The sequence below is a fragment of the Pezoporus occidentalis genome, unplaced genomic scaffold (genome assembly GCF_034315485.1).
Source record: "Pezoporus occidentalis ecotype Australia unplaced genomic scaffold, CSIRO_AGI_Poc_V1 ctg6, whole genome shotgun sequence".
Lineage (NCBI taxonomy): Eukaryota > Metazoa > Chordata > Aves > Psittaciformes > Psittacidae > Pezoporus > Pezoporus occidentalis.
This window is the reverse complement of record NW_026915943.1, coordinates 9602287-9629299: the sequence shown is the minus strand read 5'-3', so window position 1 is coordinate 9629299 and position 27013 is coordinate 9602287. Positions and strand designations below refer to the sequence as shown.

Sequence of the window (27013 nt, the reverse complement as noted above, 5' to 3'; positions counted from 1 at the left end):
AGGACGCCCAGTTCACCACCCAGTGACAGACTTGACTCAGGTTATTGCCAAAGATGATAATGTGCATTATAAAGAGCTAGACCATGAATTTAAATAACAAAGATCCTTTCAAGATGCTAGATGGTAGCAAAATTGCTTGTAGATTATAGTGTAAAAAACAGTGTAATGAATAAGAAATACATACTCATCCCATTACCCCGTCAGAAAATCCCTGTTTGTTTAGGAAAAAGAGGTTGTTCTTCAGAAGCAGCTAATTTTGGGATGCCCTTAGGCTTTATAAGTGATCTAGTGCTGTTTGTTATCCTGATGTCTTTGTGGTGGTGGCAGGTTTAGTCAGAGTGGTGGCTCTGAGCCCCTTTCTGGGTGTTGCCCATTCTCTTGCCGTGCTCTGACAGTTCACAGGGAATCATTGCCATGGCTCACAAAATGTTTCTTCCCAGTGACTTACACCCACACCACCGAAGTCACGGCATGACCACCTTGATACTGACTTCAGGGTGAATTAGATTTTATGTGCCAAGTGTGTTGGAAGCTCCCGTACACCCTCATCAATGCAACCACTTGCATCTCTCCTGTGTTTTGTTTTCATGGGTATTGAGAAGCACTTCCTAAACCAGCTGTTCCATCTGCGCCACCAGCGAGGGGCTCTGTTCTCACATCAGACTGCCTCCTTTTACAGCTCACTAAAAATAGCCATTTCTTTAAAGCCTGAGGACGTGGTGATTCATGTGATAGCGAAGAGGAAGAAGGGTTATTTCTTTTGCTGCAGGCAAGGAGGAAAGCCACCTTGCTGTCCTGGCACTGGCTCATGATTGCTCCCGCTTGGGCTTCATAGCCAAGTGGCTCTGGCATCCCTTCCTTTGGTGCAGCAGCCCGGCAGCTATTTGGGATGCAGGTGCCATGTCCTAGTGCCTGCAGCCTCTTGGCTCTGCAGGGAGGGTGTGTGGTCAGTGCCACAGCTAAATATAAACCCCTGAGATGGCAAGTGGCAGCTTTTGGCTCTCTGGGGTTTAGGCAGAGCTCGCCCAAGGATGAAGGTGTTCCTTGCAGATTATAGGCATGCGAATGGGAAATGGTTCTACTTTGTCACCTTTAACATTCCTGCAAAAGCTCCCAACGCCATTGCAATTGCAGCTTAAGGACAGAAAGCAAGTCACTGATGAAGTGTGCTCGGAGCTGATTCTTCATGGATTCCTGCAGCAGCTCTTCTGTGGTCTGCAAAGGTGTCATTCTGCTGTCCGTCACTGCAGTGTGCTACTGCAAAACCTGCTTCTAGGCTCTTGCTTGCCCTTCTCCCAGTAACCTGCTCGGTTTTCTCTGCTTATCTTTGAAGCTCTTCATCATCTTTTCCTTCGAAAGAAGCACCCCCCAAAAAAGCACTAGTCTTAATGTAAATGGAATTGGCTGCAAACCTTTTAAGGTAACTTGCTTATACTCCAGCAGTGTGTTTCTGGCGGAAAGTGAAGCAGAAGATGGCTGATAATCAGCATTTTAGTTGCTGAGCAACCTGTTTCTTGCTTCAGCCACTTAGCATAAGATCCAATTTCAAATAAGATATTTGGGACCCTGGCTGACTTGGTGGTAGTTAGTGTGACCTGCAAAGACTCGTTGGACAGGAAAACAAACCTGCTTTCTTGGGAACGAAGCAGCTTCGCAAGAATTTTCTCCACAAAGGACTGTATATCTGCAACGTTGCTTTCTAATTCCCATACGTAGTTTTTCATATTTGGGTTCTTAGGTAGGCCTTAAATCACTGCTTTAGATAAAGCATGCCCAGAAACAGTGGTTCTTATCTACAGCTCAACAAAGCCAATGTTATCATTCTTAGTGCTTGCAAACTTCCAAAACTTTTTATTAATAGCATCCTGAGAACTTGTGCAACCAGATGACATTTGATCTTTTTCTTCTGACAAGCTTGTTTTAACCAGTTTTAATAAAATAAAATCTTTGGCGTGAAGGCAAAATAATCTTACGTGTTGATGGAAGGGAAGAGTATACATTTCTAATGCAGAATAAAACAGCTCCCTGGAAGCATGCTGTGATTAGACTCACCAACTTGAATTACCATGTTTAGGACTTTGGGTGTTTTATTCTTGTTTTGGTGCTTTGCCTGTTTTTTCCAGGCTTGTGTTTTTTAGAACTGCCACCACCCAAAAGGAGCTGGGTTTTGTCATTTTTGTAGTTTATTTAACACACCCCATTTTTCATGTCTGACTGGGCTTTCTGTCATCGTTCACAGGAATTGGAGGTACTTGCCTATGTTCATCCACGCAAGTACCATTTCCTCCTTTCCTTCTCAGCAGTAGCTTATCTGCAGGGTCAATGGCAGTCACATTGAATGGGGAAACAGCAGACTGGAGCCCAGCTCCTGCTAGAAGTGTATGCACTTTTTTGCCCTGATCTGGGTTTGAGGTTTTCTTTGCAGAACCTGAAGCAGCAGGGTATAGGTCAGAGAGCAAGATGGGGAAGGCAGTGGGTCAGCTCTGATGTGTATGGAATGAAGATTTTAAACTTCATAAAACACATAAAATACAACCTTAATAGTAATCTTGGAAAGCATTTCTTGTTTTTAATGTTGGCAGGAATGACTGGCTGCTGTCAGGATTGTGTATTTCAAGCTAGAAGATGTCTTCCTCTGCCTTGTGTAGGTGTCTGATGAAGGGCTTACATGTACAGACACCTGCTCTCTCTACACCCTGTCTTCTTGCCTCAGACTGAGTACCTTTGAAATATAAGAAGTATTTCACGGGATTCTGGGGGCTGTGACAGCAGGCAGCAATTGCAGTAAGTTATCTTCTGGCTGCTGGGCTTCATACAGTAGATCCAGCTTATTTCTGCATCTTTTAGCAGTTAATTATTACAAAGTCACAAATGTAATTGTCCTGCAAGAGTTTGCTTTGGAACATCTTTCCTGAATAATCACTGCTGATTTTTTTGCATGTTTTTTCATAATCTAATTTAGAAAGGACAGGATGTTTTTAAAGATGAGGACAATAGTTACGCAGCTCCAATGGCTTCATTTTCCTGTGTGGAAATTGGTGGCATGCTCCTTCTGGGACCAGCGCTGCTGTTCGTGCACATGGCAGTTAAGCTTAAGCCCCCCTCATAGAGGTATTTAAAGGCCATTTGTTATGGAAAACCTTGGACTTTTGCATTAGGGGCGTGAAATATTTAGTATGCAAGTCCGATACTGCTGTTGATGGATAACTTATTAAGAGTCACCAGTGTTGCAGTGCAATTAGGGACTTGAGAAAGTGTGCAGCCATAGTTCCCAGGTGGGTGGAATATAACCGTAAAGAGGAAAAGAAGACAAGAAGCAGCTGCTTTAAATTAGTGCAAGGCAAATTTAGGTAGGACATTAGGAAAACTTTCTAACAATCCAAGGAGTTAGTCACTGAAATAAATGACCAAGGGAGACAGAAGAAACTCTTTAAGAGGAGGTTGGACCAACATTGGTTGGGAATGATGTGGAGACTGCTGGTTCTGCCCCTGGTCAACTAGCGGAGCAGGCAGCCTCCCCAGGCCCCCTCCACCTCTCCATCACACTATGAAAGCCTCCACAGTTTATCTTAGTTCAGTTTTTTACCACTATTAGATCAAAGAAGCCCTCTGGCCCTTGCTACGCTGTCAGCCTGTTCTGTACTAAATATGTCATTCTCACAGGGCCTTTCATGACTTCTAGCTGGGGTTTGCACACCAAGGCTTGTGCTGGGGGGGGGGTCTGGTCTCAGCAGCTAAACAAGGCAGCTGTTTGAGCAGGCTCCTAGGAGGAGTCTTCAGCTGGGTCTTGGGGTTCGTGTGGACTGTGATTTTCATGCCAATATCTGGCATGCAAGGTGCTTACACTCCTCAACACTGAGGATCTGATTAGATGCTGGTATAACTTCCTGAGTGTAGGTTTTTTCCCCTTCCACTTTCCAAACTTCCATTCAATCCAGTAAATGACTACTTTTAATATTGTGCCGAATGTTTTGTTGCTGCTGTTCATGTATCTTCAAGCTGTCTGTAATCAGTCAGAATCAGATTTCTGTTTTTTTCTGCCTTACCCTTACCAAAACGGGTGCACAGAGTACAGAGGTTGCAAAACGGATCTAACCAACATTGTGTGGTGGCTTCACCTCCTTGGCAGGCTGTAAAACACCCTGGTGGCCTGGGAAAGAGAACCGAATCGAGGCCTTGAAGATCGTATCACATGAGATAAAGCAAGTTGGTATGTTCTTCCTGACACTGACCCAATTATGTGGCTGTTTTGCAGGAAAAAAGAGTACAAGTCTCCCCACCGCTGACAAGAGGACCAAGTGCCTTTATACCAGAGAACGAAGTAAGTTTGTGGTTTAGCTGGGCTGAGCAGGTGGCAACTTTTCAAATGGGAATACTGAAGGGCAGTTTTATGATCCTGCTTGTCCATGGTATTTGGATGAGCTCCTCTGCAAGCAAAAGTGATGGTTTCTCTGGAGCAGGCTCCAGTGGGTAAGAACCACCCTGTCCTTCCACACAAGTAGTGCCGTTTGACATCGTTTCAGTTGCCAGCACTCCTGGAATAGAGAGTGGCTCTGCTATTCTCCTGGGGGATGGTCACTTCTCTTAATGCCAGGTGTAAGGGGAGGCCTATCCAGTATGCAGCAATATGATTATATAGCTCTCAGAGCTGTGTCTGACCTTCGGTTTAAGAGAACCTGAAAATATGGCTTAACTCAGACCAAAACTGTGGTTCTTGAGAGGATTTATGGTTGGAAGGTATGGTTTGACTTCAAACGCAAGACTTCTGCCCACGATTTAATGTTCAGCTTAAGCCTTGGTTTGTAGCTTGATGCACTAAGTAGAAACTTTGCTGTGGTACTGTTCTCTGTGATCTTGATCTTCACAGAATCTTAATTACTGATCAGTTAATTATTTGGGATGGCCGGCCATAAACCTAGGACCTTTTGTTTTGTTTTGAGCAGTTTCTAAAAGCAGATAATTCACATGCTAGAAGGGCCAAAAAGACATTTTGAACGATGAGATAGCTGCTGTTCTCTGAGTCTTTCTCCATTTATACACTGTCAAGTTTTGAGTTTAAAGAAAAACAGAGTTGAAAGGCTGGCAAAAAGAAAACATACAGAAGCAAAAAACAAAAGATGTCAGAAAGAGTCTTGGGAAGAGGGGAGCAGAATGAGTTCCAGCCAGCCAAATTGTGAAGGGGGCTTCTCTCTTGTATGAAATATGAGATGAAATGGAGAAGTCAAATTTTATAATAATTTGTTTCAAGAAGTCAGTAATTTTACAGAAAGTAGAAAAATAATTGTAGCTAAAATGATAATGTATTTTGAGAGAATTGTTAATGGATTTATTTCGTGGCTGATGCACGTGGTGAAGGCACTAGTCAAGGGTGCAGGAGGAATCACTGAGTAGCTCTCAGAAAGGAGTAACCACAGTGGTTACCCAGTACAAGGAGGGAACCTTCACTTGTATGGATAAAAATAGGTATTCATTATCACAAACAAATGTGAAATACTGTTTGTTAAGCAAAGAGCTACCTTTTTCCCCCATTCATTGGCATGAAGTAATACAGTGGAAAGGAAGGATGTAGTTAAGAGATTAGTGACACACTGAATATCTCACAAATCTTTATAATAACGCTGCTCATGTCAAAGCCTGCTTTATTGTCATAATGGAAAGAATATGGACAGAGCAATAACAATCTAATTGTAAAGGTTCCTGTTAAAGTACCATAAAGCTTTACAAGCAGAATAAAAAAACGTGCTTGTAGATCCATGGATGGTAATAAATCCGGAGGAAGTATATACACAGTATGAAGAGGACAGTAATATAGGTGGAGATAAATCCCAGAAGCAATAATGCGGCATATTGCTGTACCTAACATAGCAACAGTGCAGTCCTAGAGGATTATATTCCGATTTTGTCAGCAAAATTTCTTCTTCATAACTGGTACTGTTACAAGGAAGACTCCTGGCAAGCTGAAGAAGATTAGAAACCTTACCAGGGACACTAAAACTATGTTTTCCCCAAGAAACTACTAAATGAGACAATGATCTCTTAAATACGTGGGAGATACACTTGCTAAAGAAGAAGGAGGATTCCTTGGAGTGGAGCAAGGGATGTACAATAGTGAGATAAAATGATCTCTCATGTGTGAATAGATTTCTAGTGGCAAAAAAATTCTTAAGGAAAACTGAGGAGGAATCATTTTGGATACAGAACAAAGAAAAGCTGCCATAGTGAAGAGCTAAATGATGGAGCTGCCTAAGTGCATAGCTGCTTCTTCCCTTTCTTTATAGAATCACAAAATCCTTAGGGTTGGAAAGGACCTTAAGATCATCTAGTTCCAACCCCCCTGCCATGGGCAGGGACCCCTCACACTAAACCACAGCTTTCTGGGCCCACAGATTAAACCAGGCAGCTAAAGTGGTGAGAAATGAAGAAGGTGGCATGTTTCTCATGTTTCTTTGTATGTAACTTCTATATAAGATTTAATGGGAAAATATTTGAGACATGGTCCATTCATCAGCCCATCATAAAGAAGGAAAATATATTACAAATAGAATATTTCAGCAAAAGCATTTTGTCTTCTCGGCTTTAGGCACTTTGTTTCTTGTCGTGGTTTAAACCCAGTCAGGTAACTTGTTCACTCACTTCCCCCCCTTTTCTTGCCCTCCCCCTGCTCCCGGAAGGACGGAGAGGAGAATCGAAAAGAATGCAACTCCCACGGGTTGAGATAAGAACAGTTTAGTAACTAAGGTATAACACAAATCACTACTGCTACCACCAATAATAATAATGATAAAGGAAATAACAAGGGAAGAGAATACATCATCTCACCACCAGCCGACCGATAACTCGCCCCCCCCAGCCCGACCAAGCTCTGACCGATACCTCCTCCAACCCTGCCGTCTCCCAGCCCTTCCGGCTAACTCCCAGTTACCTCCTGGGCATGACGTGCTGTGGTATGGAATACCTCTTTGGTCAGTTTGGGTCAGGTGTCCTGTCTCTGCTTCCTCCTGGCTTCCCCTCCCCCCTGGCAGAGCATGAGGCTCACAAAGTCCTTGGCCAAACCAAAACATTCTTGTTATCAGCTCTGTTCCCGAGCTGAAAGTCAAAACACTGCACTGCACCAGCTACCAAGAAGGGGAAAAATGACTGCTACTGCTGAACCCACGACATTTCTTCATGTGCAGGAAACCAGCTAAAATGTCTCATCTCATGATGTGTGCAATAGTAAGCTGGTTAGTTTAATACTGTGCTGTTTCAGGATAAATACTGGGTATTCTCTTCTTGTGCTTGTAACTTCAGTGGTGAACATGTTGAGAATGGCTGCTCTTGGTGATAAACACTGAGTAATAGCACTAATACTGTGTCAGGGCTTGCAGTGAAAGAGCTACTTACTCTTTTTGCTGTTTCATTTCATCTCGTGCCCAAGGTTTGGATTGGTTGGAATAATTAAAGAACAGCTTTTGTTTAAAGAAAGCATTAAATTCCTATTCTAAATAATACTTGAATGTTATGGACAAATTAGCATTTGATCTCCTCTTCAATTATACAGGCGCAGAAGGGGTAGATTGCCAGGGCTGTTTCTGTAATTTGGTTACATAGCCCAGTTCCTCTCCATTAATTTTGAAATTGGTTTTAGGGCTGAATGCTGGGGTGGTGTGTGTCTGTACAGCCTGACTTCCATAAAGGCTTGACTTTCCATTAGCTCTTGCTTACTTCCAGATCTCTGTACAGGTTTGACATTAAGCATCTGCAAGTTTAGCTGTTTTGGAAAGATCTAAAGAAAATGGCTTTTGAGTTTTGTAGAAACATATTAAAATAACAGAGGTACAGTGTAGAGTGTTGTTCAGTTCTTAGTATACAAGTAGCATCTCTAGGTGCATATTTGCACGTGTGCAAGCATGTATATTTACAAGCATATGTCCGGATCATCCAGCATTGCCTTTAAGTTGGTACACAAGTACACATTTCATAGTGCAATATGCTACTCCGCAGGTCTAAAACTAGAGAAAATCTCTTTCTCTGTTAAGTTCTTCCCTCTTGTTTTCAAGGTTATGCAAGCAAATGGTTTGGATGAACGTACTAATCTTCTTGTGGAAGAATATTCTACATCTGGTCGCCTGGACAACATCACACAGGTCATGAGCATCCATACTCAGTACCTGGAGTCTTTCCTGCGCAGCCAGTTCTACATGCTGCGCATGGATGGGCCCCTTCCTTTGCCCTATAGGCACTACATTGCTATAATGGTATGTACCAAATGTCTATATATTTTCTTCTGTGACCTTGAATTGTGTATTTAAAAGAGAAGAAGAAAGGAAGACTTTAGAAAGGAGAGACTAGGGTGATATTTTGACAAGGGGCAAATTTGCGTAGTTGATTTTCATCAGAATAAAGCGTGCCCAGCCAGAAGGTTTTCAATGAGAAGGGAGAATTGGCACTGTACGTTTCCCTGTTTCCCACAGTGATAGACTTCTCACATGCCCACTAGAGTGAGGTTTTACAGAGTGCAGTAAAAACTGTGTAACCTTATTTCTGGATATTTAACCCTCAGTGCGCAGCAGTAGGTTGAGATGCAGTGGATTTAAGTCACAACAAATGCGAGATGGACACTAGGAAAACAACATTTACCATGAAATGGTAAATGGGGGCCAAGAGAGGTTGTGTGACTTCCAAGGAGGGAGATGTTGTCTGGATAAGGCTCCAAGCAACTTGATCTAAGTCAGCCCTCCTGTGAGCAGGGGCGTGGACCAGATCTCCTCTAGAGTGCTCTTCCAACCTAAATTAGGTTCTGCAATTCAGAGTAATGTAATGAATCGTATCTTTATTGGAGAATCCTCCATATGTATAGAAATGAATATAAAATATGGCACTTTGGAATGAAATTGTTGGGGGTTTGTGTGTCTTCCACCTGCAGCGAAATCAGATTACACACCAATGTGCTGCACTTTTCCCTCTGTTTTAACTGTTCCAGGCTGCTGCCAGACATCAGTGTTCCTACCTAATAAATATGCACGTGGATGAGTTTCTGAAGACTGGTGGGATTGCAGAGTGGTTGAACGGTTTGGAATACATTCCCCAAAGACTGAAAAACCTGAATGAAATAAACAAGCTCCTTGCACACCGACCCTGGCTGATCACAAAAGAGCACATTCAGGTACCTGCTCAATCCTGCCCTGTAACAGGGGTAAATGTCCGGTAATAAGAGCTGCTCAGAACTATGCAAGTGTCTGGTTAGGCTTCATTACCCTGAGTTAAAGCATTCAGGGAAGTACTAGAGCATCGAATAAGCCAATACATTCTCTGTGACAAAGCCAACAGGGTTTACTGTTTAGGAATAGCACTGGCTAAAATAACCCCAAAAGAAAAGAGGTGATATATGAGGTGTCTCCTTTTTCAACCAGTGCGAGTTTGTGTGAAAGAGGACTATGGTATTCTTGGAAGAAAGGAATTGATCCCTTTTTAGAAGTGTTTTCTAGAAAAGCTGGGGTCCGGAAGAAATCTTACATTTACACTTTTTTTATTCTCATTTCAGAAACTTGTCAAGACTGGGGAAAATAATTGGTCTCTTCCTGAACTGGTGCATGCTGTTGTCCTGTTGGCACATTATCATGCCTTGGCAAGTTTTGTATTTGGTAGTGGCATTAATCCAGAGAGAGATCCGGATACATCTAATGGAGTCAGACTTATAGCAGTCAACAACTTCTGTGTCTGTGATCTTGCCAATGACAACAACATAGAAAATGCATCCCTCACAAGTAGCAACTTTGGGGTTAGTGTTGCAAGAAGATTCTTTTGCTTGACTCTGTTTTGCGTTAGAAAACTTTCTTCCATTCTTTCCTGTTTGAATTTCTGGGTAGTTTGAAAGTTTTTGTCTACTTTACTGGAATGCTTGAGTCTGGTAACTCTTTACATTCACTCCAGCAGTTTTCAGTGTCACCTATTGAAAACCACATTGTAATGGTGGATGGTAGTCAGAGCAAGGGGATTTCGATAGTTAATCTCACAACCCATTGGGCAAGACTAAAACTTGTTTTCAGATAGCGTGTCACTGACTGAAGCATTGTATCATCCATGTTCCAAAAGTAGAATGAAAAAAGAAATACAGAAAAAAAAAGAAAAAAGCCCCAACAGAAATAATAATAATAATCATCTTAATAATTATTACAATAATAATAATGACAATGATAATTTTTTACTTCGAGGCCTGCAATCACAAAACAGGTCAAGTCTGAACACTTCTATGTAGGAAATGTCTGAAATAAAATGACTTAATTCTTCCTGCTGGTGTTCCAGTCTTGAATCAACCAATAGAGAACTTTGATTGCTACCTAATTAACTTAAATGTGGGACTTTTTTCCTGAAAGTAGCTCTATAATGCTTTGAAGACATGTCCTTGAGTTAATGCCAGCTGAGGAACTCACCTCATTGCCTTTGATGGAAGATCGAATTATGAGCAGAGTCACAGTACAGTGACACAGACAGTACAATGTGCACATGTGGTTACTTGGTTCACTTGCTGTATCTTACATTTCTGGGCTGTAAGACATGCTAGTTCAAATCACAGGGATGTCTTATTCCCCATTTGTAGTGGACAAGGGGCTGCTGCTGACTATGCTGCTTGCTGAGCAGTGAGTAGCATACTAGGAAACAGTTATAGCTATGGGCAGAAAAACAGAATCAAAAGGAAAAGATGGAAAAGGAAACCCAAACAAGTTATCCTATGAAAAATCTGAATGATCACAGAACCCAAAACCATCTACGTGATGGAATATGTATTATAAGCAACTGTTCAAGCACTACCTCTTCAACTGTTAATCCCACCACAGGAGATTACTGTGGCAGGTTATATCAGCACTTCCCAGCTCCCTTCCTCTCACTGTCCAAAAGCTGTGTGAAGCTGTTTGTCTGTGCTGTATGTGACAAAATGCATTCTGGCTTGAATTTCTGTGTTTGCTGCTGCTATCTGTTTTTGAGAACGTTTGTTGTCAAGCATGAAATCTGAAGATGACACATGTTGTCTATCTTCTAATTTTGCAGAATGTCATGGTGTTTTTGCAGATTGCAGATTCTTTAAGTGAGCTGGAAGCCTTAATGGAAAGGATGAAGAGGCTACAAGAAGATAAAGAGGATGAAGAAGCCTCTCAGGAAGAAATGGCAACTCGCTTTGAAAAGGAGAAGAAGGAGAGTCTGCTAGTAATTAGTGGAGGTATTTGTGCTTTTCCATCTCTGTTCTGTTTGTGCTTTGTAAGAGCTAAACACTTGAAGCCAGTTCAGTGACTACAGTTTTCTCTGTCCATGTCTTCATTCTGTCCTTGTCTAGTAGGAGTCTAGTAAAGGTGGTCCTGTCACTTGCTTCATCTGCTTAAGATTTCTTGATTGCCACATAACACCACTCTTTTTGCTACTTGAAATCTAGCATTTGTATATTAACAAAAAAAAAAAGGCTTGCATGCTTCTCTAAAAAGCTGGGTGTAATTTTCTCTTTCTTTATATGCCCTGTATCTTCAAATCCATTCATTCATGTAGATATTCAGCAAATATTTCACAGGTTTAGGTTATACAGTGTTTAGAACTTTGCTGACACTCATAAGCAGCCTTCAGATACAACATTCAGTTCAGGAAATGGATTGGGAGGAGACTCAGCATCTTTACTATTTGTTGCCCACCTGGAAAGGACATTTCTGATTTGCCATTCTGAATGATGATACCACTGGGCTGTTCCACTGCCTGTTTTGTGGTAGAGATTCTTAACAGGTTTTTTATTCTTAAATGATGTTCAAAATTCTGAGCTCAAAGCTTCTTTTCTGGTATTCTTCATATGGTCTGAAGGCTTTCACCTCTAACACACCCTACAATTAAATCTGCTTCCTGTAGACAGGAAGGTGGGTTTGTTTTTCCAAAGAAAAGTGTTCTAAGAAAGAATATGGAAGACAATCAGAATCTCCAGCCATTTCCTCATAGTATAGGCTACTTGAAGATGACAGCTTGTGTTTTTCTAATAAGTGACCCATAAAATGCTTCACATTTTAATGACACTGTGAATTTAGATCTTGATAGCTTCAGACCAAATGTGTTTGAAGGTACCTAGTTTTGTGCACTGAGCCCAAAAAAGAGAGACTGTGTTGTGGATTGGCACAGAGATTGTGTTGTGGCTCTCAAAATCTCTGAAAGAAGATAAAGACAACAATGTCATGGCTGGATTTTAAGAAATGGACATTGTCTATTCTTGCTCTTTTTCTCTGGACAGACAATATCAACAGTGCAGATAAACAGACACCCATTCCAGTTTCATTATCAAATCAGGACTTTCCAAGAGTCTTTGCAACTTCAAGCGTATGCAGAAGAGGAGTCTGGGACAGAAGGGGCTTTTTGATAGGGTTGCTGATAGTTTTGTTGACTTTCCTCTTTGCCTTTTGCTGGTTTGAGTTAAGGAGTCTGGATGTGTTGGGCCTTCTTTTATGGAGGTCAGTCCTTGTCAGGGGAGAGGAGAGTTTATGTGCAAGGCTTTTATTCCTCACTGAGGATTTGCTGCAGCAGATGTTGTGCGAGCTTCCTCCTACGCAGTTATGTTTTGATTGTTTAATGAGGCAAAGAGGAGATAAAGCACTTCTGCAATTCTTAGATTAACTGACTTTTCAAGGTGCTAACAGTGGACATATGGCAACTGTTCTGTCAATGCATGTGGAAGCAAGCCAGGATTTTAACATCAGGGTCAAATGCAGTCAGCTATGCAGTAGTCAACTTCTGCAGAGGTAGTTACACAATCACGCCACCTGTTTATTTGGGAGGGAAAGATTGATTCACGATAGAGAACCTGCGCTTGCTTAGTGACATGGTTTGGAGCTCTTTGAAGATGCTTAGTTACTAAAGCTTCTGGCAGAATTTCAGCCTGATGTACTGTAGAGCTCTTTGCTTTCACATAATCTTCAACTGGTATTTACAAGTGGAGTGTTGCATTGCTTGCTGGTTGCTCATACTCCCGGTTATAGAACAGAGCTGGTGTAATTCCTGACACCATACCTGCTCAGCATAGCAATCCTGTTTTAAAGGGTACATTGTTCTGTTTCTTATGCCAGCATAGTGGCTTTACCAAAGGGATTCATCTTCCTGATTTAAGATACCTAGCCTCCCGCTGAAGTTAACACAGAGAAAAGCACACCTGCAGACAGAACTTAGCCCTCTCTTCCCCTTTTTTAAAAGTACATTAGATGATGGGTATAGGCTGACATTTAGTTGGCTCAATGAAAGGGATCCTATGCAAGCAGGTTGGGATTGAACTGTTTCTTTCCTTTGTACTGCTGTCTTCCTTTGCACAACTAAAATTGTTCTCTAGCCCTGTAGTAGGGTGGTAGTTGGAAGTCAGCACTAACTCTTGTGCTAGCCTAAAGCAAAGCATTTTGCTGTTTTATTCACAGCATTTGATGATGAAATAGTTTCTACAGATGTCTCCCGCTATATTGAAGATCCTGGATTTGGGTACAAAGACTTTGCAAGGCGAGGAGAAGATCATCTGCCAACATTCAGAGCTCAGGTGCTACATCTTTACAGTACATTCACTGAAACAATGTTTGTATATCTCATGACAGGGCAAGCAGCATAAAGTGGTTGTAGTGGGGCATGTTTGTTGCATGCTCCTTTTCTTGTTCTGGTCCATTAAACAACTTCCATAAGTCCACCTGAGATGAGCATTTTACTATTCAGTCAAGGGAATATTGAGCTTTCGGTCTTACTGCAATTATTACCGCAATTAATGTTTGAAAACCATAAAGCATATCACTAAATCTGGCAAAAAAGAAAAGAAACAATTTCTTTCCTGTCCCGTCAGATGGTGTATTAAAAAATCCACTGGAAGAACTCTTTATTCCTGCCATTTTATCAAGTATTCTCTGTCCAGTGGTTATCAATACCTAGATGTATATATAGGAGCAGTTTGGTGAATATCATTCTCATATATGATCCAAATCACTGGACTTTAAAGGTCAGGAAAGAAAAGGAATTCCTAAATACAATTACTGAAGTTTATGGCTATATTAGAATATATTTTTTTAGTGCTGTTAAAAAAAAAATACTCATTTTAACTGCACTTTTTCTTACATATTGGCATATTTTTCCATTATCAGACTCGTAAACTTCATAATATGTATAACAGGATCAACTTTCTAGGTGCTTCTGTTCCAGCTTATAAAGTAGATAAATCAGCAGTCTGGTAATAAATTGAAAGCAGTGGAAGAAATCTTAAATCAGAGCATTTCAATTAAAAATACAGCGGGTGCAGGAAAACTCCATGGTCAGAAGATGTATCTAAGAATGTAAAATGAAGAATCCATGATCACTCTCAGGAAATGTATTTAGCTATATAGCAGTCTTTGTTGATCTGGGTAATTTATTCTCTGGTCTTCATATGAGCCTGAAGTAGGTAGGTACTGCCAAAAAGAGTAAGGCAGAGTGAGCGCCTGTATATCAGACATTCTGCTTAACTACTTTAGGAGCATCAGGCTTCCATGGAAAAAAGCTCTGCAGAAGTTGAAATTGGATCTACAATGTCTCTGCTCTTAAATAAATGGGACAGCTTCTGCCTTCTTTCAGAGGAGTCACCTTGATAATTTAACTTTTATTAGTAAGTCCTACACTTAAGCAGTCAGATATATATACCCACAGCCTCCCAAAAGCTCTGCTTTTAATGTTGTTCAGATTGCAGTAGCATCCCAAAACCTTGCCATAGATCTAATCCCTATTCTGATAAAACAAGACTGCCTTTATCTGTGTGGGTTTAAATTTAGTAATAGAAAAAGGCATTCTATACACCGCAGAATGTCTTTAAACTGTTTTTTTTTCCCTTTTTCATTGTTAGTATGGATCAGCTGCTGTTAGTAAACAGCACTTTCCCCCTCATGGGGCTTCTGGCTTTCAGAGGCTTTTATGATGCCCCAGGTCTGCTGACACCTTTACAGGGCTGGTGGGTACAACATACGTCCGATAAGCCTTACAGTCTTTTGGATTGGCAGCTGGAGACCAAATATGATGTGACACGTTTCAGACATCACTGAATGCCTCTGTTAGGCAGTTGAGTACTGTCCTACCTACTCTTCCCCACTATCCTCATCAGAGGACCAGTCTCTAAAGCACCTGGGTGAGGACCCTTGCCTAACAGTAATATTTGAAACCAGCCAGACGCAGGAAGGATGTGGAGATGATGCCCTCAATTGTAAAGATAGCATCAGTTATTGAATGATTGAGCACTTGTCAAGGATGTGGGCAAACTAACATGTTCTGTGTAACCGCAACATGGAAAGTGGTTGCACACTGCTCTGAAACAGGGTCATTCTCCCTGCTGATGCTGGGCCATCACTCTGCAAAGATTTCCCATTCCTGATAAGAGCAGGCAAGCTTTCATCCTTGCAATCTGTGTGCTTGTCTAAGACCAAAGAGGCCTGGATTTTATTAGTTTGTTCAAGGATGGTTTAGCACTTTACTCAATGATTGTACATCCTGGCTGGAAGCAAATACTCTGTCTCTGCTCAGAGCTATCCATCAAAGCCTCCAAGAAGATCAAGTTTTTAAACTTACAGGCCCTCCAACATAGAATGGCACTGGTTGGAGTGGCACAGCAGACAGTGGAAAATTGCCTCAGCATTTCAGGAGAAGCTTGGGTTTTTAGTTCTGTAGGGTCATGGTACCCAGCTGAGGTGAGGTGTTGTGATTTGATATTCACTGCCAGGAAGCCTGGGGGAATGGAGCAGGTGATATGGATGAAGGATTCAAAATGCAAATCTTCTGAAGAGAATAAAGTTATAACTAGCAGACAACAAAACTATTGAGCTATAGAGAGGATCAGATAGGGATTTTGCTTGTACATTTATATATTTCCTTCTCTTTCTGCAGGATTATACTTGGGAAAATCATGGCTTTTCCCTTGTAAACAGGCTTTATTCTGATATTGGGCATCTCCTTGATGAGAAGTTTCGGATGGTATATAACCTCACGTATAACACTATGGCAACACATGAAGATGTTGATACAACTACGCTACGAAGAGCTTTATTTAACTATGTCCACTGTATGTATGGAATCAGGTATGGACAAAGATCCTGTGGCTGTAGGAGTGCGTTTTAAACTGTGTGAACAGAATGAAAACTGCATCATGTGAAAAGCATGATTTTAGACTCCAGGTGTTAAAAGTGGAGATAATACCTGAGTCTGGAAGTTAGAATGGTTTTGCTGGCATATCAGTGTAACTTCTACTTCCAGTGGAGGAAATTATTATGAATATGGATGGAAATTTGACAGAACTACCTTTCTGAAGCCAGCATGTATCCTTTGTTTAGGAAAGACAGCATCCTAGTACTAAGCCTTTGAGATCCTCTGTTAATGGGGGGGTTTGTAGTGTGTATGATAAACGCTCCAATTCCCAAACGTAAAAACATAATGCTGCAAAAGACCATGCTTTTAAAAACTTACGTCCAACAGACTGCTTGCCTGTGTTATTTAGGTATGATGACTATGATTATGGAGAAGTTAATCAGTTACTTGAACGCAGCCTGAAGGTTTACATAAAGACAGTGACCTGCTACCCAGAGAGAACTACCAAGCGCATGTACGATAGTTACTGGCGTCAGTTCAAGCACTCGGAGAAGGTACGGATTTCAAAGCCAAACTGGCTTTGTGGAAACCCCCATGCTCTTTAAGAATTAAAGTATGGTGACACCTTAGCGTACAGTATCTGACAAATAAGCTGGTTTTACCCAGAAAAAAACAAATGAGATGAATTCATTGAGTGTTAGATGTCAGTTTTACAGCAATACTTCTTAGTGTACTGGAAATGCCAATTCTATTATTTTGAGTGATCTCTACATAAAATTGAACTGACAGCTGTGAAAGAGAAGTGGATAAACTTGGGAATGCAGAAGCAGTCAACTATGCCAATACTTGGGATTTGGGGATCAAAAAGGACCTTAACTCATATATATGAGTTAATCCTCATGGTGTTTTTCATCAATAAATATGTCAACGTGCCTTCACGTATCCAAGTTAAATGCTTCCTGACAAGAGTCAGTGCCTGTGTGCCTGATAACCTATCTGTAATGTAAACCATTCCTTAGTCTGCGCTCCTATATAGCGATCACAGGTGGTAGTAAAGAAAGCAAAATAGAATTCATAGAGAACTAATGCCATTAGGAGACAAAAATGGTTTCATTGGGACTTCTGAGATGGAAGATTGCTTGAAGCAGCAGCTGGGGCTAGTTTCTTGCAGTCTTGTGATGTGATCTGGTATTGGCATACAGCACAGCTGTTTGAAGAGGAACTGGAGTCCTGCAGCAGGGTACAGACAGAAAGGACGTAGTTTCTTGCAGTGATACTTTACTAAAGTCTATACATTTTAGCCTGAACGAATAAATAACGATGCATTGAGAGGCGAACTAAATGGCTGGTTTAATTTCTAACAGGTTCATGTCAATCTGCTTCTAATGGAAGCTCGTATGCAAGCGGAACTTCTGTATGCCCTTCGTGCCATAACTCGTCACTTAACCTGAAGCATCCGCTGAGCAGGAGTAAAGGAGTTTTACTGAGTATGTAAAGACCTTTTGAAATAGATACACACCAGAAGCTGTTTGTGATGTAGCATCAGGTTATTCAATTCTCTAGTGTCAAAGTTTAGCCGTGCTTCTTGGCGGCTGTAATGTGCAATGACGTGTTTTATTTTTCTTGATGCTTAACATTACTAATGATAACAAAAGTAACACTGAGGAGCACTACTCTGCATTGTTTCCGGCTGGATTTCTGCGCAGTGGTCAGGATCCTGAAACTGGTTTTGTTATATCCAATCCTAGCGCTTTGTTCTTTAAGCACCGGAGTGAAGTGCTTAGAGACTTCTTTTTCCAAGCAATCATTTTTCAGATTAGTGGAGTCCAGCAGGAGATGGGTTCTGCCTGTCCTGAGAACACACCACCACATCGTGACTTGTGATGGAGACACACGGGCTGAGTTGCATTGAATTGCCCACTGGATTCTCCTGTGTCTCCTGGAGATGGCTTGCCAGTCACTGTCTTACTACAGCAATTGAAGGTGATGCGAGATGTGGATGCGAACATTGAGCACACTATAATGTGAAATGAATCATGATAAATCCTACAGCATGCTACTGAAGTGCAAAATTCATCTGCTTTGTCATGCCCCTTCCCAAGAGAAGAGGCCTCACGATTTCCCATTTCAGCCACACTTACTGTGTTTCAATCATGCATAACCTTGTTTTACTGACAGTCACCCTCAGTTGTCCTTACAATATCCATGTTCATCACATGCTGCAATTTGTTTAGTTGGCACCTATAAAGTTAATACACAGGCTGACCAAAAACAGGGTGGTGGGTTTTTTTGCACTCTCTTCTTTCTCAATGTTCTACCTAAGGAAAAGTAAAGGAAGGCTAGCATATCTGTTCTTTCATATTGGATGTGTAGAAATTTATTTCCCATAACTTTTTCATAGCATGAAATTTTAATACTTAAAGAAGTTTCTATGCATTAGTGTGAGTGAACAAAAGAAAAGTGCAATATTTAAAAAGAAAGCAAGCTTTTTTCCCTATCATGCCACTGCTAAAGTGTCCTTCTTACATAGCCATAAAGAAATTTTAAAACCAAATTTCTTTATTGTCTAAGGCCTAGCAGTTTTGTTTTAGCTTTTATGGCTTCAGACAACCTGATACTGAGATGCCAAAGCATCCCCAAAACAAAGCATTCTTGGACAACCAGTAATATTGGGGAAGGGAAGAAATAAGCTGCCAAAAATGTCACACACTTTTGTGCTGTTTTCTGTTGCTTTCAACTAATTTCTAAGAGCACAAAATGTTGATATTTATAGCTTTATTTTGTATTGCATTTAATGAACCAGTGAAGTGCCTAAAGAGATGCTTAAACTTACCCAGTAGGATGCAAGTTGTCACCGCTTCAGCTTCCGTCTGTTGGTTTGGGCTTTTCATATTTCTTTGAGGAGGGTGACCTTTATTTCTGCTGCATACATTCAAAACTAACTGGATAGGTTTATTTTTAATGTGCCATTGGACTGTACAAGTTAATACCGGATTTTTTTCATCGGTGATTGCAGAATAGTTTAAAAACCTACTGTTCATATTCTAACCTTTTCATTGACAAAATCATGGACCAGAATGCTCCTAAAGTCAGTTCTCTCTTTTCTTCCCTTTTCCTGAACCTTGCTGTGACTCCACATGTTGGTTTTCTCGCTTTATCTGTCTGTTCCAGATTGGAAAGCTAAATGATTGTACACTTTCCTGCACTTTCAGACTGCAGACTCTGCATGTGAAAACCTTTTGAGGAAGAAATCAGTAATTATGTTTTTTTTTGATGTGACGTTGGCTGTTTAGCAAACTACCCAATAGAGAGCATCAGAGAGAGCGTTGGGTAAAACATCACATTTATTTATCTTGCATAGCTAACTGCAAAGATTTCTCACAAGTACTGAGATGCTCATATATATGAACTTAGGTTAACTTCCTAAGTTGTTATGATCCTTTTTGCTCCCTCCTCTGAGTGTAGTGGCCATACCTAATGGCTTTTGTGCATAAAACAGTTCTGCTGAGAGAAGTTTTCATGCAATACTTTTAGTTTTCCTCAAGTGATGGGAACTGTACAGTACTACTTTAAATCCCTTTGCTTTGAGAAGTCAAGTAGTTCTCAAGAAGCACAGTTGAGCTCTGGAAAGGACGTGAAACTTGGTTTGGTTAACTAATATGATGGCTTAGTTTCCCTTCAGAAAAGCAAAGACTCTTAGAGTAGATTGAATTTTACATTTGGAAACATGAGTGCCTTTACTTCTTTCCTTATGATACATACTTGCCAGCTCAAATGCCTTCTGAGCAAAGTACATGAGCAGATTTGAAATACAGAAGCCATCAATGGATTGCTTCATGAAATTTATAGTAAACCAGTGATTTCTTCTTTCTTTAAGGTGCCATATCACGTCGTATATGGCCTGCAAGACATTCCGCTATAGGAAATGTCATTGTGCAACTAGTTTGCTATTTCTCTCTCTTTCTTTTTAACATTAAATGCAAACTTGAAACGTCTGGAAATGTTTTCCACGTGGCTTTTTTTTTCCCCCAAGTATTGCATTTACAGTGTAACAATTTATAGCCTAGTTTTTATACTCAGATTTATGATTTTGAGTAGGTGTTTGTTCAGAATAGGTGTTTAAAGTCAGACAACTCTGCCATACACTTTATGCACGCTTTAGGCTCACACTGTGCCAAATTTCAATGTGCAAGTGTTCTTGGATGTTTCTGCATTTTGAAAGCACTCGTGAATGTGAATCTTTACACTTTGTTTATCAATATTATCCTTATGGGTACCGTAATCATTGCAAATGTAGATACTCGCCCTCCATGTTCCTTTATTGGAATTGGTATTTACCAGCATTAATGTTAGTCCACAAAATGCCAGCCAGGACCAACATCAAAACAAGTGTACAGTCTCCTGTCTACAGAAGAGAAAGCTTGGTAGGCACAAATTAACCAGCTACACAGGGAATGCTCTTAAGTAGGGAACAGAGGTTTTGAGCATGGACAGCTTCTTATTATTGCAGAATCACTTCAAACTCTGTGCTGGGACAGATACATTCTTGCTGAAATTGCTCCGTTTTTTTGCTAATGAAGAGAAATGGAAAAGATGCTGATTGGAGAAAGCATTTGCATTTCCCAGAACACTCCACCTGCAGCTGAACATCACAAGTGTGGCATCAGACAGGAATAGAAACCATTTTAAACTAGGGAACAGTTTGTGCAGATAGCCACTAAAGCCAGCGTTGTGGTACCCTGAGAGAATTTTGGTGAGCTGTAGATGGATTTATTTTCATCAAGACTAAACTGAAACATAAATTCTTTGTCTTAAAGCCTTCATTGCAATGAAAAGGATGTACTTTCAGTTGTAAGAATTAAAGAATTGCCCCTCTCAGCTCTTCCTAGGTATTAAAAAAACCTTAAGGACAGGAAAATCAGTGGTTATAAACAATTACAAGTCTCTATAAATATAGAACAGATCAGAACAGAACAAAAAGGAAAACATTTTGCTTCTCTGTTACTTGAGTGCACAAAGTCAAAGCTCCAGATTCCTCTAAGTATTTTTGTTCGTAGTGATACTCAGAGATATTTTCATGGGATGTGGAAAAAGCAGGAGTTGCCTAAATTTCAATGGGAATTTAAGCACTTAGCAAAATTCTACAAGGTGCCCACTTGCATTTTTGAGTCAGGTTTTTAAAGATACTTAGTCACCTAAATCCAACAGCATAAAATCAGTTTCCATAGAGATTAAAGGAATAATGTGTAGCAGACCCACGTGATTCACAGTGATTGTTAATGAAATGGGTTGTTTTGGGGACTTAATATAGGCTTAGAGAAATCTTTCCCAAAGCAGTTAGACTGTAAGCTGCTGCTCTTGCAGAACAGGTTCTCAATGTTTCTCATGCATGTGTGTTTTCCATGAACATAGGCATGCATTTCAGGCTCATGTTCCACAGTTCGGACTCCCTTTTAGAAGAGCTGGATTGGATTTAGAAGAGTTATTGGTGGTAGCAAGTGGATACTTGGTAGCTTGTACCCAGACTAAAAAGTTTGGGGTAAAAAGAAATACTCCAAATCTTGATTTCAAGTGTTCAGTTAATTTCCTTAGAGGTTTGGATCCTTCTCCCGTAAATAAGGGGTGATGTTGCACAAAATAAAGGGAGAAAGGAGTGGATTCATTGTAAGTGAACCTTCCCAGAGCCAATCTGAATATAAAGCTGTAAGAGTTGGTTTGCTGTAAGCGATCATTCCAAGAGCTGGACAGAAGTGTCAATTTTCACTATATGAACTCCAGATTTATTCTCCCTCATGTCCCCCAGCACTGTGTTTGTCAGAAGAGGTGCACCCACCAGCTTTTCCACATTTGGGAACTGAGAATGTTTATCTCCAAATGAAACTGAATTTAGCTTTTCATCCTTACTGCATAGATCACAGGTATGGGAGATGGAGAGAGCACAGTAGCATGAGGAAACTTTAGGAGCATCTTGATCAGTGTTAATGCATCCCTTAGAGCATGTTTCCTGGCATGTGGTCATGCTGCTGCTCCCACAACTTGCGTCAGCTCTCTTTTGCAGACATTTAATCCTTCTGCTGCTCAAAAGGGGCAAAAGTTGTCATTTTCCAACCTGGCATCCTGCATCAAGTGCTTCCTTTCTTCCCAGCTCACAACCCCTCGCAATCATGCAGGGGCAGCCTCCGAGCCTTAGCCTTGTAAAACAATGCTAGGTTCCTCTATTGCCATTTGAGTTCAGAGGGACTTGCGCATGTTCAGAAACACTCAATTGTTGTATTAGGTTATTTCTGGACAGGAAAATTCCAAATCTGGTTCAAAAGGATGACAGTCAGTACTTGCTTACAGCATCTAGGTAGCATTTGCCAGTAGCATGTTAGGTCCCATCTCTGGAGTTACAGTGATAATCCAGTGAATCCAGTAAGGAATGCTTTCTTTGGCAAGACTCCCCATGCTTGAGCTGTTCAGCCATGCAGGTTTCTTTGGGGGACATATAATGGGGGATATGAGGTCCTCTTGTGACAGGCAGCTTCTTGGGTGCCCTGCAGCCAGCCTCCGGAACAAGTGGATTTGGGTTTTTCACTTACCTATGGGATAAATCCAGATGCACTCCATGGAGTGGCTGCTGGAGACATAGGCAGGGTTGGGTGTTCCTACAGGTACTGAGTATCACCAGGGCTGGTGGAAAATAGAAACCTGAGTTCTGCTTTTGTTCTTGACAGTAGTTAGAGGTGGTATTGAAGACGCCAGTTAATACACTGGTGGTGAGCGAGCCATGCTGTCAGCATCAGAAAGTAGAGACCACAGGCACCCATGAGGGGACACAACCAGTGCAGGAGGAGCTGACACGTTGGCCAGTTGGAGAAACTTGACCAGTGTGTCTGAGAGATTCCTGAGCTTCTCTCTGCTTAGAGACGGTGGGAGATGCCTCATTCCGAGGTGTCCAAAGGGCTTCTGTAGGACAAGAGCTGGGGCCCTTTCCTTGCTCCACAGATGGAGCAGGGGAAGGGAACCGTTCGCTTCTGCCCAAGAAAAACGTGCTGCTGTTGAACTGCATCTTCTTGCCCCCACCAGATGGGTGAACCCCCAAGCGTTGTGTCTCCAGCTCAGGGCCCTGGGGGGCAGCAGCAGCAGCAGGTCCAAGCACCCACAGTCCAGAACTCTTCCTCATTGCCCATTTCACACTCATGTCGTGCCACCAGACCCAAGCCTCCTCCCTCCAGCCCAGCCGCCGCATGCCCAGGTGGCTGCAGGAGATACTGGCTTTTAGGGGGAAAACAATCCCAATTAGGCTACAGCCCTTGGACTCGACAAGGCAACGCAGTCAGGAATCCTTTCACGACTGTGACCTGGAACTGGATATAAACTGTAGCTTATAAAAGAAACAGGAACTTTGTAAACTTGAAATCTCTCGGTTTTACCCTTTTCTCCTTTTGCTGGAAAGCCACACGATGAATGTATATGCTTTTCTCTTTCTATATCCAACCTAACTGAGAATCAGACTGCCAACACCTTGTTTTGTATTAGCCTTTTTTCCTTTTTTTTTTTTAGAGAAAAACAACAAAAAAAAAAGAGTTTGTGAGCAATATATGTAGCATGCTGTGAACGTCTGTTTTGATCCTTATAGTTACTCTTTAATCCATCAGTATTAACACCAGTTCTTTTTCGTGTTCCCCTTGGTACTTTGTATGCGGTGTAAGCAGAAGCTGTGATCGGCTTTGCAGTCCTGTGCCGTGTTACTGTAACTCCTTGATTCTTTAGGAAGCACCTGACTGTGGGCCACCCTGGCGCAGGCAGCGTGCCCAGACACGACTGCCACCCTTCAAGTCTCTTGTACTATGTATAGTTTTAAGTAGAATAAGCTTTTTAACAGAATATTGATGCGGTTTTTGAGTCACGCAGGCTGCAAGTGTCTGGTGTGTGAGAGTCTTTGTATTTATAGTTGTTGGGGTTTGGTTTATTTCTCGTTTTGTTGATGTTTTTTGAATTCATAAAGTAGCAAACTTGATAAACATAGCCACTTTAAACTGCTCTTGCTAAACAGACCCTGCTGTAGATAAAATACCACTGTAGATACAGGGAGGTGCTCCAGCAGACCCTGGGTGAGCAGAGCCGCTCTTTGCAAAAAGCATGGTCCGAGCTGCGTGGCCGCCCTGTGTTTGAACACATTTGGACCCAAACGTGGGGCAGGCTGAGATCTGGGAGTGTTTCATCCCCTGTGCCCATAATCCCACCACTGGCATGGTCTGCTCACTGTGCCTGAGGGGCACATGAGCCTTGCTGGTGTCTGGAGGGATGGACGGACCAGCCGCCGCTCCGAAAACATGGGCATGGCCTTTCTGCAGCCCGAAAGCTTCCGAGCCTCTCTGAGTGCAAGCGTTAGCCCTCATGTGCTGTATGCAGAGCCCGGCATGGTGTGATAAGGAGCGGCATCAGCTCCCCATGGGCAGCTGTGGGTCGGAGGGGCTGTGGCAAGGCAGTGCCCAGGGGTTGGCATTTCATTGCATCTCCCCCCTCTGACATGGGATAAGTTGTACCCAGCTTCTTGCCTCCTCTGCCACGGCCCCAGAGGTGTTCCAGGATGGAGGATTAAGGACAAAGCTCTGGTCCTGCTGCTCCATCCCACCCCCTGGAAGCGAGGTGGCTCCATGGGTACCACGGTCCCCCCAGCATCCCGCAGGCCTCCCGTCCTGCCTGCCCTGAGCTCCGGAGACACGCTGCAGACCCCATACTGTCCTAGAGGGTTTACTGCAAGGTGAGGCAGCTGCTAGGAGCTCCCTGCGGGTTCTCCACAGCAGCTTTTACCAGTTACTTGTTCTGTTATTGCTGGTTGGGGTTTTCTTTGTTGGATTCCTTTCTGTTCCCAGAGAACGGGCTGACCTGGCGGGATGGATTTTCTCTTTGTGTGTGACTTGTGTTAGTTTTTAAGTTACCCGACTTGAATTTATCTGAAAGATGCAGAAGGAACTCTTTTTTTTTTTTTTTAATTTTTTCTTTTTTTTTTTGGTGAGTTAAGAGACAAAAAAAATGCATTTTTAAACAAAGGAATCGTGTATTAACATTTTAACAGCAATTCATAAATCTGCACTTTTTATGAGGTTTTGAAAAATCTATTTATAGGTACGGAACAATGGGGTTTGTTTAAAACTGTATCGCATTTATACTTGCTGAAATTACTTTCATTGTTATCAGTAGGAATTTCATTGGTTAAATAAAATGGATAAAACCTGTCTGCTCTTGGAGCTGTCATTTGGCACGCGCTGGGGAGCACATCTCCAGAGCACAACATCCTGTGGTTTGGGGGGAGATCCAGTCCTGGAAGCGTCCTTCCCCTCCATGCCCTTGTCCTGTATAGATTGTTTGACCTATTTATAGATAGGTAATAGATAGTAATTCTATTTAATCTGTGTGAACATAGGTCCTGGAAAATGGATAGCGCTTGCCTAAGGGCATCACCAGTTAGTGATGAGGAATGGGGTGATGGGCATCACAATGTTCACTCTTGATACGGGGCTAGTCACCTTCCCCTTGGAAATCTGATCTGGGCAGGCCATTCATGATGGGATGGACCAGGAGCTGCTCCCACTTCCAGGGGTGAGAGCCCTAAAACCATGCGAAGGAGAGCAGAAGTGTGTGCTGAGGGTGCTGGCTTGGGGCAGTGCCAAGCTGATCTTGAAGCCAAAGTACCCGTAAGCACCTGCAGTTCTGCCCTCTGCCCCATCCTGCCCCAGGGAAGGTGGCAAAGGGCTGGGGATGGCCAAGGAGGTTGTCCTGGGAGAGTTGCTCATCTCCCTTCCAAAGAGACAAAAGTAGCTTACACAAGCCACAGACCTGGGGTGTTTGGGTGTGTTATAGAACCCCAGACTGGTTTGGGTTGGAAGGGACCTTAAAACTCACCCAGTTCCAGCCCCCTGCCACGGGCAGGGACACCTTCCACTAGAGCAGGGTGCTCCAAGCCCCTGTGTCCAACCTGGCCTTCAACACTGCCAGGGATGGGGCAGCCACAGCTTCTCTGGGCAACCTGTGCCAGTGCCTCAGCACCCTCACAGGGAAAAATTTCTGCTTAAGACCTAAGCTCAGTCTCCCCTCTGTCAGTTTAAAGCCATTCCCCTTGTCCTGTCACTGCAGGCCCTTGTAAAAAGTCCCTCCCTGGCACCAAATGTGACCTCAGGTGAGCCCAGCCCTGAATTTGGTCCCTGCACCTTCCCCTACTGCATGGTCTGAGTGCTCAATGGGGGACCAGCACGAGTGGGGGGCAGCTGCACTCCCCAGGGACCTTGGGTTTACCATACACCATCCTCCCCTCCCTACCTGGTTCCCAGAATGCCAAACGCACTGTGTGTGTGTTGGTAACTCCAGCCATTGTCCTCAGGGCTCTCCAGCTCTGCTGCCTCTGGCTCTGTTCGAAACCCAGCCCAGTGCCAAAGGAACACAGAACCCAAAGGGCAGTGGCAGACCAGGGACCGTGTCACAGGGATGCTCCTGTGCCCACCTGGCTGCGGGACCCCCCTGCGTCCCATAGGTGATCCCCATGGGATCTGGGAAAAGCCCATGCCCAGGTTGAGGGTGTGCAGGCCAGCACTGCAGCATGTCCCTGGGGAAACCTGGCTGGGCGGACCCTGGTGTGCTCCATGGCCAGCATCACCCGAGAGCGTGGCCATCCCCAGCCTCCTGGATGCAGGAGCTCCAGCAGGGTGGCTGCAGCAGTGATTGCTACCACAAGGGCAGCCCGGGTACCCAGCCATGGCTCGAGCAAGCCTCACCTGTAAGGTTGGATTTCAGCTTGTGCTGGGGTCTCCTTGGCCTCTCCCCTGCACCCCCTCAGGCCATGGCACTGGGAAGAAGCAGAGACAAGCCCTAGACCCCATAGAGGGCCACGAGCAAATCCTCCTTACCAAGCGTTTGCATTAATGGCTGCTGAAGTGCACCCAGCAGCAAGAGGCTTGGT

At 42.7% G+C, this 27013-nt stretch overlaps 1 protein-coding gene across 2 annotated transcripts in view; it reads left to right on the top strand.

Annotated features, from left to right (window-relative positions):
• Nucleotides 1-25295, top strand: part of SESN3 (sestrin 3) — a 43647-nt gene extending 18352 nt beyond the window's left edge. The window contains exons 2-10 of one of the 2 annotated variants that reach the window (XM_062639340.1): nt 4256-4321; nt 8040-8237; nt 8963-9145; nt 9524-9760; nt 11050-11197; nt 13407-13522; nt 15874-16064; nt 16481-16625; nt 17436-25295. In XM_062639340.1, coding sequence (XP_062495324.1) covers nt 4256-4321; nt 8040-8237; nt 8963-9145; nt 9524-9760; nt 11050-11197; nt 13407-13522; nt 15874-16064; nt 16481-16625; nt 17436-17522 — 1371 coding nt within the window. In that variant the 3' untranslated portion in view covers nt 17523-25295. Of the gene's footprint in view, nt 1-4255; nt 4322-8039; nt 8238-8962; nt 9146-9523; nt 9761-11028; nt 11198-13406; nt 13523-15873; nt 16065-16480; nt 16626-17435 lie in introns of both variants that reach the window. The other variant, XM_062639339.1, reaches the window with a different exon arrangement.
• Nucleotides 25296-27013: the final 1718 nt, after the last annotated feature.